This window comes from Alnus glutinosa, chromosome 13 (assembly GCF_958979055.1).
Source record: "Alnus glutinosa chromosome 13, dhAlnGlut1.1, whole genome shotgun sequence".
Lineage (NCBI taxonomy): Eukaryota > Viridiplantae > Streptophyta > Magnoliopsida > Fagales > Betulaceae > Alnus > Alnus glutinosa.
Window position 1 is genome coordinate 20,324,601 of NC_084898.1, and position 19,381 is coordinate 20,343,981.

At 34.3% G+C, this 19,381-nt stretch overlaps 1 protein-coding gene and 1 long non-coding RNA gene across 3 annotated transcripts; one reads left to right on the forward strand and one right to left on the reverse strand.

The window, feature by feature from the left end:
• Positions 1-266: 266 nt before the first annotated feature.
• Positions 267-3,272, reverse strand: LOC133855066 (uncharacterized). 2 transcript variants are annotated; one of them, XR_009896925.1, is made up of 5 exons: positions 3,101-3,272; positions 1,969-2,041; positions 1,595-1,727; positions 1,413-1,490; positions 267-307 (listed from the first exon to the last, which is right to left on the reverse strand). It is a non-coding gene; the product is annotated as an uncharacterized LOC133855066 (long non-coding RNA). The 2 variants fall into 2 exon arrangements; XR_009896924.1 differs by lacking the exon at positions 267-307 and having other exon boundaries at positions 1,323-1,490.
• A 7,547-nt stretch (positions 3,273-10,819) lies between these two features.
• Positions 10,820-13,513, forward strand: LOC133853953 (receptor-like protein 13). The gene is made up of 3 exons (XM_062289972.1): positions 10,820-11,190; positions 11,496-11,604; positions 11,749-13,513. Exons 1-3 carry the CDS (start codon positions 10,827-10,829, stop codon positions 13,511-13,513), a joined length of 2,238 nt encoding a protein of 745 aa, XP_062145956.1. The 5' UTR covers positions 10,820-10,826.
• The last annotated feature ends 5,868 nt before the right edge of the window (positions 13,514-19,381 follow it).

A 19,381-nucleotide genomic window follows, 5' to 3' on the forward strand; every position in this document is an offset into this window, starting at 1 on the left:
ATTAAAACACAAATTTAATTCTACAAAACTCTGGATGTGGGATGCTAAATACCTGTGCTCACGGTGAGCTATCAAGTCCTCAATAGGGCCTGAAGCAAGAACTTCATGTTGGCTTGTACATGAATGTGATAAGCTTTAAGATCATAATAGTATAGTACAAAAAAGAAAGAAAAATAAAAGCCAGAACAAAAAGGAAAAAGGAAAATTAAGAAAAAATCTAAAAAAATCTCAGCTCTTCTTTTTTTCATTTCGAAACCCAAAAAAGAAGAGTGAGGCTTCTTCCATCACTCTTCACAAAATTATTATGCTAAAAAACGCACCAGAGACAAAACATTTGTAGGTTTAAATAAACTGGATCCGGAATAAATGGGCACAAAGCAAGATTAAATTCTTCAAATCACTACTAAAGTCATCATCTGAATCAGATTCTTGAACACTAACAAAAAACCTATCAGGCATTCCAGCAATAAAATCACTGATTAAGTAAATTGTAAAAGAAAAGAATAAAAGCAATAAAGAAAAACACAAGAAAAGAAAAAAATAAAATAAAATCCATGTTCTTCAATCTAGCCCAAATATTAGGGCTTAGAAGGAAATGTCCCACCCTCCAGCCCATCATCAACATGGCAGTAGTTTAAAGGGGCTAAACTTTTGAAGGAGAGTGCTGTGATTTTTGCCTAGCAAAACCACCATTTATAATATGTGTAGTAATAACCAAATCCTCCCACATTAAATCACAATAATGGCAATAAGGGTATGATATTAAGATAATTGATGTTATATTATGAACAACTATACTTATTACCAGCAAGACAACACTTGAAAAATGCAAATGCAATAGAAGTAGCCGGTCAAGAAAAAAGATCCACAGATAGAGATTATATAAGATCAACCAACATATCCAAAAAATCTACCAACAATACAATAAAAAGCTATTAACAATACATTAAAACTTTGTCAATACAATATGATTCTGCAATGATGCTTGACAATCATTATCCTTGGACTCACCCCTTACTCTTCCAATACTCAAATCCCTGAAACTCTCCCAAGTGATTTGCATGCATTCTTCCTAAAGTTTAAAAATCATTGGACAGATAGCTACTTATGGAAAATTTGCACAACAATCCCAACGATAAACCCTATGGAAAGAAATATAACCAACACCAAACACGGTAAAAGCTAACTATTAAATTTCAAAACATCACAAGACCACCTAGCAACCCCAAAATCTAAACAATCATCAACTAAAATTACAAGATCAAAACACATATGTTATGAAATAACCATATGGACTAGAATATATATTTCCTTGGGTATGGACTAGAATATACAATATGATACATTTCTTCAGCACAAGATTATTATTTACAAATACAAATCACTTTTACAACCAGCAATTGGTAATTTACGTGTATCACAGTAACACCACCTGACAATATCGCAATCCTTTCATTTAATTTTTCCTTCTCATAGTCTTGCTCTGCAGCCTGCATGAGCATACCACTTTCATTAGCCTAAAAATGATCAAAATGAACCAAGTACTCACTAGTGTATGCACGAGTGGGTCAAAGAGAGGATGAGAGATGTATACCTCAATTAGATTTCTAATTAATCTGTGCAACTCTATTGTTTACTGCTTCCTGTGTACTTCCACCACCAACACTCATAGTAGTATCCTTGGTAAGCACCACCTTAGAAGCATGACCGAGTACCTCCTTGCCAAACTTTAGAAGACATAAATTCACACAACCAAAGAAGGATAAAAATACAAGAAACTGAAATTTGAACACATAAGTTCACTCTAGTCATGGATAAGTTCACCTCGCTGTTTCAAGCATTTTCAATATATTTGGGACATCATTTCTAGGAATTTTGACTCCATGCAGCATACAGACAGATATATTTCCAAATTTTCCACAGATAACTGTAAACAACCTTTTTACAGACACAAACAAAGACATGTACCTTGTCCTGACCCCTAGCACCCCAAACAGTGAAGCTGATGTTTTTATATATTCCACCGTCTCCACATTAAATCCTGCATAGAGCAACTCCAATTATTTAATAAATAAATTCATTGAGAAAACCTTCATTTGAATCACAATAGGGATAAAGGATAATTCATCACAACTAATTAACGAACACTTAGGAAATATACAAGTATTTCAAGGAACCAAGACAAGATTCCCAAGCGACAATAACTAATTAGCAAATATTCAATCAGAAGACCTGATTATCTTTTCCAATTCTGATATTTTTATTCCTACATATAATTTCTGCGTGAATATAGAAAATATGCTTGAAGATTCCATCACAACAGACCTTCCCTACAAACGTACATTATCATGATAGTCACACAGCTTCCATATACCCAAAAAAAAAAAACTAACAAATCAAAACTAACCAAACCAGCACCAACACTCAAAGATGGGAACTTTATCCCCAAACCCACCCAGCCAATGATTAATTCCCAAATTAGCGACCAAATCCAAAACTGAAATCAAAAGCCCTCGCTAATCAACTTTAATCCACGAATAGAAACTCAAATTCCAAAAAGCCAGCAAACAAAAGAAAAACTTCACCCAACATCAAATTTTCACAATCAACACCTATACACCCAGGAAAAAAAAAACCGAAAAAACTGAATTCTTACAGATGCGAATGCTTGGGCATGAAGAGTTTGAACAAAAAAAATTCTTTTTTATAAGATAGAGTTCAAAAAAGAATTTCAAAAAATATGCAATGAGATTCAGACAACTATCAGATGCAATATTCTAAAAGCTTCTTTGGATGCCATCTTTAGTTTAAGGAAAAACTCCCAAAAAAGTGTTGCACAAAGCTTTCAAATGTATTGCACATCGAAACACCCCAGATTCCCCAACAGTTAGCATTCAAATTGTAGTACTACAAATCCCAATTAACTTAATCAACCGTCCTCAAGCTATCAACTTTAATCCATCAATAGAAGAAACTAAACAGATTCCATGTTTCCTTCCACTCAAAATTATCCAAATCCCCCAATAATCAGCTTCCAATTCCATATATTGAAACCAAAACAAATACACAATTAGCAAAAACATTGACTAAACCCCCAAACCTTGTGCCCGACGACCCGGACGGACCGGATCAGATCCCGCATGGTGTGCTTGACGATCTGCCCCTCCAGCACGTACCAGTCCAGACTGAAGAGAGGGTTCGTGTGAGCCTAAGGGAGTGTGAATCGTGGGGAGTAGGGTGCAGAGAAATACAAAACACGAGAGAGAGAGAGAGAGACGAGAGACGAGAGACGAGAGACGAGAGAGAGACGAGAGAGAGGGGCTTCAATGCAAAATTTTCAATCAAAACGGTGCGAAATTTTCATTTTTCAGAGAAATTTGAGTCTCCCGCTTTAATTTCAGCTTGCCGCTTTTTTCTTTTCTTTTCTTTTCTTTTACAAAAAAACAAACAAGTTTTTCTCAGCGAATAGCGGCGACTTTTTTATGTCTGACGCTATTGATCATGAATAAAATAAAATAGTCTAATTGTATCACGATCGGTCGTAAAAAAATAAATATTAAATTCGTCCAATAAAATTTTAAAAAAATTTAAAACTTGTAGAAAAAAAATTAGTCCAACAAATTTTTTTTTTTTAAAAAAAAATAGTTAATTTTTTTTTGAAAAATAATACCTCCTTCACTATGTCAAGTTTGATCGATTATTTGATCGTATAACGGTCGATCGAACTAATGCTGTGACGACCCATTTTTTGTTTTTTTTTTTTTATACAAAACATTTTCATATACATTAATTTCTTAAAATAAAACGGTTCACAGTGGCACGACGACATGTCGCAAAGCCGACATATGGTACATACCCCATAATATGTACCTGGTAAATCAGAGTATAACATCTATTTACTATGCAGCGGAAAACATAAACCTAATAGTAGAAATCACAACTTAAACATCTATCATAAATTAAACATAAACAAGAGCCAACATTACATCTATCTATTTAAGTCTTTCTTCAAATTAAATACATAACATAAATAACTTTATACAATAACAAGTGACACAGGCGTCACGAGCTATAAAAAACCCACAAAATAGAGGACGCCTATGGTCCCACAATTACGATCGTCGCAGCGAGCTTCGGTCATAATATCTCAAGTACACTTCTACTATGTCATCAACTATAACCGGAGTACCTGCAGCCAAAGAAACATTATCTATACGGTTATGGGGGTTTGCCACATCCGTATAGGTGGAATTATGAGTCCACCGTCTTAGCATAAATAATTGCACTAAGACCTTAGAGGTATACTATTCACTGAGTTTTCGCAAACAACCAACTTTTCATTTTTAGTCCTACGTACACTATAACAGCTACCAATTTTTATAAACTTTTGTTTGAAAAACCCCCATAACTGATATAGTAAACACTGACTATTATAAAGCATTTAAACATACTAGGCAGCTAAGATTATACGTAGAAGATTCATATAGAAAACAATGACATTTAAATCATGCAACCATCCAATAGAAAATATACATAAGTTCTTTCCTATATAAGACTCGTATGCATATTAATACATCTAGCAAAACTACCCATAGTATAAAAACATCACTCATCAAAACCATGCTATAAATGATCATGCAATACATATCATGGGAATTACCCCAAGAACATCATGGAAATTAATCCAAGCATCATGGGAGTTACCCCAATCATCATGGAAATTAATCAAAGCATCATGGGAGTTACCCCAAGCATCATGGGTGTTACCCCAAGCATAGTTTCCCGTGGGTTATAAGACTCACTTCGATGGACGTTTAGCGTTCATATGCATATGCCTCATGCCTTAAAACAATATACATTTCATTTCATGAATCATGCCTTTAACACATATTTTCTTTATAAAACATAAACAATTCTACATGTCATTTCTTAAACAATTTGCATAACTTAAATCTTCAACTTATACTCACTCTAAAATCACATATCATATTCATACTTCAAAACATTATCATAATTTCAATATACTAAGTCCAATTCCTGGTTTCGGAATGGTATGTCAATGACACAAACCAGTGCAACTTCTTGTAACAGAGATTCATAAACCAACAAACTAGGAAGCAACAAACACTTGAGTTCTGCTAGCAAGAAAAATTAAAAAATTAAAAAAATTAAAAATCTGATTATTTGCATCATGCAGGATACAGCTCAAAACTCATAATAACCTGATTATTTTTCCCAGTCTACCTTCAAGCTGGACACAGCTCAAAACTTATAATAACAAGAATAACTGTTTCATAAAGTTTCCAAAAGGGAACAATGTCACCATTATGGTTATCACAATCTCAGAAACTTCTTGAAGCCCTGTATCCAATGACTTACTAATCAAACAGCTCAATGCCTCCATCAATAAATTACTATGATTTGGCCAACTGCCAACTTATGTTTCAACACAGAGAACAGGGTGCAGTATACATACATAGGAAAACAGTCAAATATTTGTCAAACGCAATGAGATACTAATGACATGTAGATGTACAACTTAAAATAACATACATATTTTCTGTTGTCAATGAGCTTTAACCCAAATAACATCTCTTTTTCATGTAAGAATAAGGTGAACGCTGAGGTCATGGATTCTAGACTCAATAGGGGTGTGTGTGGATGTGATGTAGGAGAAACCCATGAAAATAGATCTGTTTGTGCTAGAGATATTTCAAGATAAAAAAGAGAGTAATAAAGATCAAAATCACTGCCAAGAGACTGGTCTTCTAGGCAATACAGCAAGAGGAAAAGAAAGAAAATAAGTTTCTCTACTGAAAATTATCAAAGCTGAGTAATAATTAGCTACAACAATTAAAGCACATTCTTCTAGCCTCGAAAATCTAACGAAAACTACATCCTAATCCTTGAAAATAATAAAAGTCTCAGCCAGCCAAAATAACTTAGATAAACTCAAACACACACACACACATGAATAATGCTATATGCAAGACTTCTACTCCCCTCTTGTCCTCCCAAATGTGACATGACTTTTAAAGTCACAATTGGATTAATCCTAATTTGAGTTGCTCTTGTATACTTTTTGTAGTTGGACTGCGTCCCTTAGTTCTTTTTTTCAAGACCAAGAGAAAATTTTCGTGCATATAATAATTTGAATTATGGAGAAAAAACATCGAAAGAATTATTGGCCTTGTTTGGAAAGGCTTGGGACGGAACAACGTAGTGGACAGGAGTCATGAAAAGGGATTAGACGACTATGCAATTTTAATATGAACTACTTTGGACAAATTTTCTAATTGGATTTGGTGAGTGTTAGTGCTTCCCCCACCTGGACAAATATATATATATATATATATATGAACTACTTTTGAATAATGCCTTAAGTGCTTCTTGATTTGCACAAAATGGAGACTTTTGTCTCCTTAAGGTAGGTCAATCGGCTAGAGTTCACGGCTCATGTAGTGGAGGTCATTAGTTCGAATTTTCCTTCCCCCTCTTATGTGGACATGTTAAAAATAAAAAATAAAAAAATAATTGCCAATTGTGAAATTGGGCCTTGAGGCATAATTTCAAGTTTAAAAAGCAATTACAATTTCCAAAAAAGAAAAAAAAAAAAGAAAAGAAAAGAAAAGAAAAATGCTCAAATTATGTATAGCTGACTAAAGTTAATGCAAATAATAGAATCCAATGGAAGCTAATCGTATCACCTTTTTCATTTGAGCACTCACAATTAAGTAAGCCTCCATTTTATTTTATTTTTTTCAAACCATGAAGCACGCCCAAGCTTAATTAATTTGCCCAAAATTCAGAAAATTTGTCTTTTCAAATCGCAAGTAAGATGATGTTTTTTAAAAACGCAGAATTTTAAAGACTATAATTTGCGATTTTAAAGGTTAAACTATAATTTTGTCAAATGCTTAACTGGGTTTTTAAAAATCATTTTTTCAAATTGCACATTTTAAAATCGTTATTTTAAATCGCACTTTTTAAAATCGTAAATTCAAACATACCCTAATTATTACTAGTACAATAGTGCTTCCCCCACCTAAACATTTAAACATACTAGTTTTGGCTAAAACTTTTACGTGCTTCTTGGTTTGGGGTCTTGGGTCATAATTTGAAGTTTAAAAAGAAAGAAAAAGAAAAGGAAACCAAAAGTAGTTGTATTTTTGAAGCTATTTCCAATGCAAACTACTCTCTCCAGAAAATGAGCGTTTCTGCGCCACTCAAAGGAGCCATGCATTAACCAATCAAATATTGTTCCGTTCAACTGATATTTGATAAAACCGGAATTGGCCCACTACTCCCGAGTCCCGACGACGACCCTTGCTTTCAAGTCTTGAAATGATGCATGTGAGCTTTTACATCAATGTCCAGGAAGATGGATAATGGGAATTGAGAAGAAATTTGCCTATCGTAGACACGTACCTCTATACCGCTAAGTGTGATGGGCCACAATTATTTCTCATGGATTCACGGCATAAATCACAGGAGTCATGAAAAGAGTGTCCCCAGTATCCGAGTCCGGACGACGACCATTGCTTTCAAGTCTTGAAATGATGTGAGCTTTTACGTCAACGTACAGGAAGATGGATAATTGGAGAAGAAACTTGCGTTCATAGAGACATTCTGGCCTCTATAGCTTTGATCAATTGGATGTGATAGATATATAGATTTCATAGACACATACGTGCTTCTTGGTTTGGAGTCTTGGGTCATAATTTCAAACTTCAAAAAGCAGCCGAGTAAGATCCAAAACATTCGAATTCTCAATATTTTCCTCACAATTATATGAAATTGACTTTGATACTTAAATTAAAACCCGGTTATACAATCACTTGCAAAACATATTAACCTCAAAGATTAATTACAATGTGGTCTCAAATGTTGAAAATTATATGCGTTTAGTTTCCATATCAATACCCTCCTAGTACTACATTTAGAATTCTAATTATCTCACGAGTTTAACACCTCCATTTAATATAACAACGTGAATAGAGATTGGACCAGAGAAGCACATGACAAGTTAGAATAAAGAGTTGAATAGAAAGCATATGCTTCCATGGCCTTGCAGATTGGACCAGATCGAGCAAGAGGGAACTTTCCAAGAAACTACCAGAAAAAAGACTTCAAGTTTCGTCTTTAGAACGTGGTTGCACTTGCATTACAAATACAGAAAAGCACAAGACAAACAAGCCACAACACGTAGAGATAGGAACGACACAAAGTGGAAAATAAAGGAACGACACAAAGAAATTAGTAGAAGAAATAAATTAAGAAAAATGCTACAAATGAGGATGGAAATTGACGAGACCGTTATCAAGATATCATCCTCAAAAAAAAAAAAATCAAGATATCAATTTTTTTTTTTTTTTTTTTTAAATTATTACATTACCTAGTTACTAAAATAACATGATATAGTTAATTAATTTGTTTGGTTTAAAGTATGGGTAACGATTCATGTTTGCGAATTTGGTTCGAGTTGTATTGAAACATAAATATAAGAGTATAAGGTCAAAAGCTCATCAAACCCCTCAATTTTAACCAATTAATTTCGTTTTGGGTTTGCAGGTCGTATTGAGTTTTCAATTTCAAGAATATAATCCTTAGGTTTTGGCCAAGTTTAAAATAGGTCCCTCTATCACTTTTGTGTTAAAGTTAATAGTTTGTGACTTGTCCACACGTCAACACCCCAATGCAATGCCACATCAACAAGTACCAAGTCGTCATTCATATAAAAATAAAAATAATAAAAAAAAAAACCCCACAAAAACTAATCGATCTAACCGTGAAACTTAAAAAAGCACAAAATCTGATAACCTAAAGAGCAACCCCTGAATAACATTTTTTTTTTTATTTCATGAATGATTTGGCACTTGCCAGTTGCTAACATGGCATTACATTCGATGGTTAACATGGATACTAGTGTGTTAAATGAGATATGTGTGACATGTTAACTTTGACGATAAAGTGATAGAATGACATATTTTAAACTTTGGCAAAACTTAAAGACTTTATTATTGAAATTAAAAATTCAATGACTAAATTCAAATCAGATGAAAACCTAGGGACTTGATATAATTTTTCCCTTTTTTAAATAGCCGAAAGTAACAATTTGGATTGATGCAATACTAAGGGTGCGTTTGAGATTGCGATTTGTAGACAATAAGTGCGATTTTAAACCAAATCGCAAAATTGAATCGTTTGGAAACTACGTTTTTAAAAATTGCGATTTGAAAATACAGAAAATCTGCTTTTTCAAATCACAGGTAAGATGATGCTTTTTTGAAAACTCAAAATTTTAAAAGTTAAACTGTGATTTTGCTAAACGCTTAATTGCATTTTTAAAAATAATTTTTTCAAATCGCACATTTAAAAATTATTATTTTAAATTGTACTTTTTAAAATCGCAAATCCATACAGACTATAATTATTACTAGTACAGTAGTGCTTCCCCCACGGTCCCACCTAGGCATTTAAATATACAAGTTTTTGCTAAAGCTTTTACGTGCTTCTTGGTTTGAGGTCTTGGGTGATAATTTGAAATTTTGAAGTTTAAAAAGAAAGAAAAAGAAAAGGAAACCAAAAGTAGTTGTAATTTTGAAGCTATTTCCAATACACACTGCTCGATCTCCAGAAAATGAGCGCTTCTGCGCTTGGATTATTCAAGACTTTGCCAACAATATCTTTTCCATAAAGAAAATCATACACTCAATTAAAGGAGCCATTAACCAATCAAATATTGTTCCGTATGATCAACTAATATTTGATAAGTAAACACCCAAACCGCAACCCATCTTACACTGGTTAGCCGCGGCCACCCCTCTGAAGGCCATTCTGGAAGTGGGTGCGGCCACTCACTAGTTTTGAATTTATTTATTTTATTTTTTTTCATGAATGATTTGGCACTTGCCACTTGCTAACATGGCATTGCATTATGAGGGTTAACATGGATGCTAGCGTGTTAAATAAGATATATGTGACACGTTAACTTTGACGATAAAGTAACATAATGACCTATTTTAAATTTTGGCAAAACTTAAGGACTTTATTCTTGAAATTATAAACTCAATGACTAAATCCAAATCAGATGAAAACCTAGGGACTAGATATAATTTTTTCCTTTTTTAAATAGCCGAAAGTAACAATTTGGATTGCTGCAATACTAAGGATGCGTTTGGGAACTACGTTTTTAAAAATTACGATCAGAAAATACAGAAAATCTGCTTTTTCAAATCACAGGTAAGATGATGCTTTTTTAAAAACGCGAAATTTTAAATGCTAAACTGCGATTTTGCCAAACGCTTAACTGCGTTTTTAAAAATCACTTTTTTAAATCGCACATTTTAAAAATTATTATTTTAAATTACACTTTTTAAAATTACAAACCCAAAGAGACTCTAATTATTACAATTAACGTGTTTATTTGAATTTTCCACGCTCAAATTCAATGCAACGTGAAGACGGAATAGGTGTAACTAACTAACCAATCTGTCTCGATCAGTTCCCCCACCTGCATCGACATTTAAAGCTTTTACGTGCTTCTTGGTTTGGAGTATTCGATCGGTACGTCATAATTTCAAGTTTAGAAACGAAGCAACTGCAATTTCGAAAAACAAAGAAAAATAAAAGGAAACCAAAACTACTACGTACGTTGTTCATAAATGTTGTAATTTCCAAGCAATTTCCAATACACATTACTGCTCCCCACAAAATGCGCGCGTGGACTAATATTTTCAAGACTTGCCAACAATATTGCATTTTATATATATATATATAAAGGCAGTTTCCATAGTTGCATCGATCAGAATAGAATCACTTTAGAAATGGAGACTTCTTGTTTTGCTAAAAATGTCATTTTTGTTTGGGCTTTGGCTTTCATCGCTTCATCCCCTTTGGCTTGTGTTAAAGCAGCTGGATGCACCAAAGAACAGACGAGAGTTCTCTTGGAGATCAAGAACGCCACAAATGCTTCTTTCCTTGCGGATTGGGACGGAAGGAATTGTTGTGAAGCAAACGAAATCTATTGTGATGGTATTGCTGGAGGAGTTAGCAGAATATCTTGGGACTGTGAGTACAACGACGCTTCATCAAGAAGTACATGGTATCCAAATGTAACCTTGTTCACCTTATTTGATGAACTCGAAGACTTACAACTTCGTTACATGCAAATTGGAGGAAGGCTTGAAGGTACGTGAGAACTCTTACTTTCCTCTTTTTTCTTTTCTAATCCCATAATAATTTGTTCAGCTTCATTTAATTTTATTTGCTCAATTCATTTTAGCTAATTCCTGAAATTCTAAATGACTCTCAATTCATACCTTGAGATCTTGTAGAAAATCCTATCTTCATAGAATTTCACATAATTCATAATATATCAGTCATAATATTTTCTAACCTCAATATTAGGTTGTTCATTATTTTGATGCCTTCTAAGCATATACATAATATCCTACATTGGAACTCATTCTTCACACTCGATCACTTTGATGCAGCTTTTTGCGAACTGACGCGATTAAAATATCTAAATTCTTTGGATCTTACGGATAATAGACTGGAAGGCGTTATTCCCTCTTGTCTTGGGATGATTGGAAACCTTGAAGTACTTCGTCTATCAAATAATCGTCTTTATGGTAATCTACCTCCGTCAATATTCTCCAACCAAAGCAAGATTATAGATTTTAGAGCTTCGAACAATCAATTAGATGGCTCATTTTCTACTTTTGCCAATGCTTCAAGTCTCCAATCTCTTGATCTTTCGGGTAATCACTTTCATGGTAATATACCTCCATCAATATTCTCCAATCAAAGCAATATTAGAGCGTTTGCTGTTTCGGCCAATCAATTAGATGGGGTTTTATCATTTTCTACTTTTGCCAATGCTTCAAGTCTCCTACACCTTGATCTTTCAAGCAACTGCAATTTGGAAATTGAAACCGAATCCCCCTCATGGGTTCCAACCTTTCAGCTACATTATCTGAACTTGACGAATTGCAGCCTCAACAAGAAGAATGGTCACGTTTTCCCAAGCTTTATCACCGCCCAAGTTGCCTTGGAATGGCTAGACTTGTCTCACAACTTAATACAGGGAAGCATACCTTGTCAGTTGCTATTCAACATGAGTATCACAGGTTTATCGTTGAGAAGTAACAAAATTGATGGTTCACTTTTTCTTGGTTGCTTTGCTAATCGAACTTCATCACTTCAATTCTTCGACATGTCAGATAAAAATGTCAAAGGTTCTCTTCCCGAAAATATTGGACATCTTCTTCCAGACTTATCCCATGTTGACATGTCCTTAAATGCATTAGAGGGCATCATTCCTTGGTCTTTTGGTAATCTATCTTTTGAAGCATTAGACCTTTCTAATAACAAGCTCTCAGGGACTATACCGCAAAGTTTGACTAGAAATGGCACCCTACTAGTATATCTAAATCTATCAAACAATACATTGGAAGGAGAAATGCTCCCAAGGGACGCCAACATGACAAGCTTGGCGTGCTTGCAACTCAGCAGCAATCAATTTCAAGGAATGATCTCACCCGCAATATCAAACAGCCCCTCTCTGGTAATCCTAGATATTCGAAACAATAACTTGTCTGGTAATATTCCAAAGTGGTTGTATGATCATCCTCGCTTGGTGCAAGTTCTTTTAAGTGGAAATCGCTTTGAAGGTCACCTACTCCAAAGAATGTGTCAAATGGAAAGTTTGCAAGTTTTCGATATCTCTGATAATCATATTTCGGGAGGTATTCCCTCCTGCCTTGATAACATTATATTCTGGAAGAAGAGTTCTCCAAGCTCTAATGGCTCAAACTCTTTCATGGAAAGTGGTCCACTGTTTGACCTGACACATCAAGAACGACAAGAGCCTTACTTCGAAATTAAAACGGATTTGCGAGTCAAACATGAGGTACTTGCTTACAAAGGTATCCCACTCTCAATGATGACTATAATTGACATGTCATCAAACCTATTGACAGGTAACATTCCTTTTGAAATGGGAGAATTGTCGCAGCTTCGGTCCTTAAACTTGTCGAATAATTTTCTAACAGGCTCCATTCCAAATTCTTTTCAAAACTTGAAAAACATGGAGAGCTTGGATCTTTCCCACAACAAATTGAGTGCGAGAATCCCTTTTGAATTTGTTAAAATGACTTCTCTATCAGTATTTAGTGTTGCCTATAACAATCTTTCTGGAAGAGTCCCATTTGAGTGGCAGTTCTCAACTTTCGAGTCGCAATGCTATGATGGAAATCCAGATCTATGTGGAGACCCTCTGCCGAGAAACTGCTCAACTACAAACCAACTTGAACCTGGACATGAGGAAGAAAAGGAAGCGAGTAGAATAATCGATAGCCCTTTATTCTTCTATGCATTTGTTGCTGTCTCTTATGCATTCGGATTTTGGGTTTTCTTTGGGATCCTAATCGTTAAAAAGAATTGGAGGCATATCTATTTTAGAGCTGTTGACAGAATTATTGAGTCATGTTTTGAAATGCTCTATCGATGATTCACAACCATATATAAATATATACTTCAAATTAATACTTATCTTCAATAACGATGTTGTATTGCAAAGTGTTTCTAGCATACACTTGGAAGTAGTTGTGTACAAGTTTCAAGGGTTCTAGAATTTTATTCTAGCTTGAAATTTCATTTTCATGGGAATACCTTAAAGAATTTGAAATCAATTTAGCTTAGTTTTGATTTTGGTAGGAATTGTTGTCGATGGAAGAATTATGGTAAATGCTTTCCTACATATTTCCAAGCATGACATCCAAAGTTCGCCATGACCTCAACTACACCTTTTTTAAGAGGCAAACCAAAATTATCTTTACAAAAAGATGCTATTGAAGACTACACATTTTTTGTTTTTGTTTACAAGGTAAAATTTTAAGAAACACGGTAACACAGGCCTCTCTGTCGATGCACAAAGTCTATTACGACTTGGTATTGCAGCCACAGAACTTGCTTTGACCTCACTGTATGAAGATCCCAAATCACAAGTACTACTTGAATTAGAGTCACAATAATGCCCATGCACCTTGTTCATCTGATCAATCAACGAGTGCCTTAAATCTATACCAACTGCTAAAGTTTTGCAATGATTTATACCAAAGAAGTAAGGCATTACCACCGGTGAATTTGGAGTGCTCAAACCATCTTCTTCCAAATTATCTCTTATCCTAGACAAAATGTTATAGGCCAAGTTTCCAAGAACATGGGAATATGCTTCCAGAATTGAATGCTCAACATCCTACAAGAATTGAGAAAGGCAGATTAATTAAGAATCTTTTAAATGGGAGAGTTTAATTACCTTGGGATGACTATCTTGGATAATGGCCAACACGGGCATTTCAAGCAAGACATTTTCATTGATTGATTTGGCAGCCTTGAACACTTGATGTACCACTCTTCCTTTGTGAAGCAATTTCTTTCTAGATTGATTTAGCAAAACAGGGTCGAGCCATTTGCACCCTTTTGTTTAGCAGGAACTAACTCAACCATATAGTTGGTCGGGGAGAGTAACCAGTCCATTTCTCTTTGCCATTAACTCTTCCTTTCTTTAGGCAATGGTTCTAATTTTCACAACTCCCCAAACAATTATTATATTCTAAATAGTTAAGAGAAAAAGTAATATTCTCATAGGTCACATTATAAAAACAAAAGTAGTTTTCTAAGGAATAGCTAGGGCCCCAAGTTAATCATAGAAGAGAAATGATCATGCATTATATGCTACCCACAAGAAGGAAAAAGTAAATAAATAAATATTGATAACATAAATATTGTTATGAAAATGGAATTCTACGTGGAGGAAATATTAATATTAGAATATATAATATGGTAGAATATTTTCTTTATGTTAGAATATATGTTATGATTTGATACTTACCTTATAGAATAATTATTTTTTACAGGATTGATTGTAATTGAAGGTAATCAAATCAAATAATTTGAATACCATATTTATTTTTATTTCCACCTTTACGGTTGTAATATTTTCTATTTAAGCATGATGAAATAATGAGAAGGTATGCAAAAAATTAATCTCAAACTTTGTGTTTGAAAAGGTTTAGGTTCCCTTTAACGAATCTAAAGAGTATAGGTTTCCTCAAAACCTAACAAATTATCTCATTAAGTATTTGTAAAATCATTCACCTAACAGACTCTCACTAGAAACATTATTCACAAGACTGATGAGTTTTAGTAGGTAGAGGCTGAGGGCATAAGTTTTTAACAAGGGCAATCTTGGGCAGGGCAACCCTTGCTGTGACGATCCCGGTTTTTTTTTTTTTTTTTTTTTAATACTAAATGTAAAACATGTCCTAATAGTGGCGCGGCGATATGTCGCAAAGCCAACATATGGCACATGTCCCATAACATGTACCTGATAATCAGAGTATAACATATATCTATCTATGCAGCGGAAAACATAAATCTGAATAGCGAAAATTACAACTTATGCATCTATCACAAATTGTTTACAACAAAGAACCATTTAACTTCTATCTGTTTGAGTTTTATTAACACAATATTTACGTAACAATAATGGTTTTACAAAGAATAAGTGACATAAACGTCACAAACCATACCAAACCTATAAAATAGTGGACAACCCGTGGTCCGACAATTACAACTGTTGCGGCGAGCTTTAGTCATAATATCCCAAGTACATTGTTACCAACCCATGTACTATATCAAAGTACCTACAACCAAATAAACATCATCTACACGGTTGTGGTGGTATCTATATCCACATAGGTGAAAGAATAAGTTTATTGCCTTAGTATAAAACATACTAAGACCTCAGTGGTATAAGACTAACTGAGTTTTCACAAAGAACCAACCTTTATTTTATTTTTAGTTGTGCGAGTATTATATAAGCCACAATTTACCAATAGCTAATGCAGCAAACACCGACTATTTAGAAAACACTTAAAATATACTATATAGCTGTGAACATATGTAGAAGTTCCAATCTACCGCTTGGAAGTTTCTACATATAGACTTCTCTATAATAATACTTTTCATCGGTCGCTCAGACAGATGTGCACACGATCACTCCATCACAGATATCACGTATACACATAGGTCTTAAGCAAGGAACATGGCATCTTACTTTTCCATACTAGGATAACATCCTTCAGCAAAACACTCGCAACACCATCTCTAATCGTATTCCAGCTTCGTGCCTTGAACGTCAGTAGATCATAAGAGCACTAGAGTTAAACTCAATCATGCTAACATGTCTTTCCTGAAGAACAAGAATAGTCAACCTTCCTACTTATAGACGTGCCATTACTCGCACCTGGGTAGTCATGTATCCATGTACTTTCAAGTTCAATGTATTAACACATGACTATCCGATAGAAATATACATAAGCGCTTTTCATTTAAGACACTTATGCATACCAACACGTCTAGTAAAAGCTACTCATAACATAAAAACATCACTTATAAAACAATCCTATACATGATATGCATGACTGGGTCTACTGGGGCTTCGGTCCCCCATGATGTTTCATTTAAGACACTTATGCATACCAACACGTCTAGTAAAAGCTACTCATAACATAAAAACATCACTCATAAAACAATGTTATACATGATATGCATGACTGGGTCTACTGGGGCTTCGGTCCCCCATGATGCTAATAACTGCTGTTTAACTGTGTATACTGCTGCTTTACTGCTATACTGCTGTTGATGTATGCTCTATACTACATGCTTTGTGCTTGACCACTATATGTTTCACTACTGTATCATGTTAAAAATCATGCTATTACTAAATCAAGTTCACTTAAAACTAAATAAATCCGGCATTTCATCGAATACTTTGAAAACATTCAAATCATAGTTTCTTCATAAAATATAAATAGATTCAACATGACATTTTCTCAAACAATTTGCTTAATTTAAATTCCAACCGCAGAACATACTCAAACGCTTTAAATCAATTCAACACATTTCACTCTTACACCATTTCTTAAACATCATTGATATAGTTTAAATATAATCGAAACTAATCAAATTATCTCAAAGCATATAATTCATCATATGGTCGGTTCAGATTCATAAAACAATATACATTTTACAAATCTATAATACATAAAAATATAATTTCTCAGTGAGTAGAATACTCACCTTGGCTGCGTTGGACTCTACATTGGAGAACCCGTTGAAGTCTCCAACTATGACATGATCCTGCAAATACTTACAACGTTAGACTATGTTATTAAATTCTATACTTTATGACACATACACTACTCGCGCGCTCACACGTTGCATTACCCGCTTCTAAGTCTAGTTAAGTCTTCTAAACTATTATTAGGTTAAGCCTTAATTTTAAGTTTGTATTTATTTCACTTATTATTTTATTCGCCTACCATTATTATTACATCCAATTACTATTCTTAGTCATTTTATTTACAAACCATCCAAGTAGTTTAGATTATAGAACCTTAATCCTATTTAACATAATAATTTACTAACTCTTATAAATTCTACTCCGATGTTAACTACGCCCATTACGATATCTAAATTGTTGTTTGTGTTTATTTGACTTACTCGTTTATTGATTATTGTATTTTCTTTATATCTAGTTATTCGCTTACTTTATCCATTTCATTTTTATTTCCATTCTATTAGACACCACAATATCCTATTCTCAATCTCAGCTGTATTTGTCATTTACATAACAAGGATCTAAATACTTCAACTTTAAACCCTTTAATGTCTCTCTCTCTCTCTCTCTCTCTCTCTCTCTCTCTCTCTCTCTCTCTCTCTCTCTCTCTCTCTATTCGGCTACCATATAGAAGGGATCCTCAAAATTAACTCTAATCAAGGGTCTAGGCACCCACAAACATCAAAGGCCTAAAACTGACTCCTATGTCAATAAAACAACACTATAAAAGCCAAATTAAGGATCCAACAACATTCACACATCAAAGCCATAAAACCAACTCTAAGGGTACCAACAAAGCCCTCAAAATCAATCTACAATTAAGCTAACATCAACCCTAGAACATAAATAAACTTAATCCCTAACAAATAGTCATAAACTAACATAATAATCTCATTTACAAATATAAACCAGATTTGGGGTTTTCATCAAAATACCCATCAAAATAACTTTCCAATAAAGCACCAACAACTTCGAATAGAGCATTAATCATAGGCTAACATATTCATTAACTTACAATTCCATAACAATTCATCACAACTAAAACTTCATATCCATCAATATCAACAATAATATCCTCTAACCAATGGTCTCACAAATGAACCAACATCAACCCCAAATTTACAAATCCAAAACCACCAAAAATCATCTAACCACATACCCACAAATCCAACTCCCAATTTCTGATTTAACCAAAATACACCCATTAAAATTGCATCAAAAGCTCCCAAAGAAATTTCTACATTAATTCTGCCGAGACCCCAAAGAGGAACAACAATTCCACAAACATACTCATAGAATTCTCCCAATCGATTGCTACAAAGACCTAAAGGGGAAAACCATAAATTTTAACCTAAAAAGAACCCTAAATTCAGACCCATCCAAGAACATAGCAACCCAATCAACAAAAATCATCTTAAACTAAAATACTCGACCATCAACATACTCATAGTCGGTTAACACATAATTAGTCCACCCATAACGCAAAATTCCAGATTTAGCAACCATAAATAACCATCCAAAATATGAAGCTAACAATGAACAAATTAGCTCAAAAATTGGTAAATTACCTTGAGGATTTCCTTAGAAAAACTACCGGAAAATCACTGGAAAATCGCACCTTTGCCCACCAGCGGCACCCACCGGAAACCAACTCCAAGTCTCCCTCTCTCTCGACGTTTCCCTCCATCTCGGGCTCTCTCCCTCTCAGGTTCATAATCTCTCTCTCTCGGCGTCAATCACTCTCTCTCAATCTCTCATTTTTGATCTCTCTCACGGGCGTGTGAAGAAGAAGAGACAAGGAAGAGAGAAATGGAAAAAGAGAAGAAAAAGGGAGAGAAGCTGCGTGTGAATCAGGGGAAAAGAAAAGAAGGAAGAATTGGGGTAGGGCTGATGCGTGGGGATAAGAGAGAAAAAGGGAGGGAAAAAATTACTGAAATGCCACTCAACTATATATATATATTTTTGTTTTCTTTTACTTTTTATTTATTAAAGTTAAGGGATATCCCCTTAACCAATCCTAGCCCTCCACATGGCATTGGTGGGGTATGCTTTTTATTCTAATACCCATGCTTCCTACAAATTATAGTAGTACGCCACAACATTTTAATTCTTTTATTTGTTAATTGGTATTTAACCCTCACATTAAATCTAACTACATTTTACCCTTACAATTATTTATTATTAGTCCCATCC

Bases quoted from the DNA above. Each gene is read 5' to 3' on its own strand.
- LOC133853953 (XM_062289972.1), top strand. From the start codon at position 10,827: ATGGAGACTTCTTGTTTTGCTAAAAATGTCATTTTTGTTTGGGCTTTG. The intron at 11,191-11,495 runs GTACGTGAGAAC...ACTTTGATGCAG, and splicing joins AATTGGAGGAAGGCTTGAAG to CTTTTTGCGAACTGACGCGA. The intron at 11,605-11,748 runs ACTTCGTCTATC...AAGTCTCCAATC, and splicing joins ATGATTGGAAACCTTGAAGT to TCTTGATCTTTCGGGTAATC.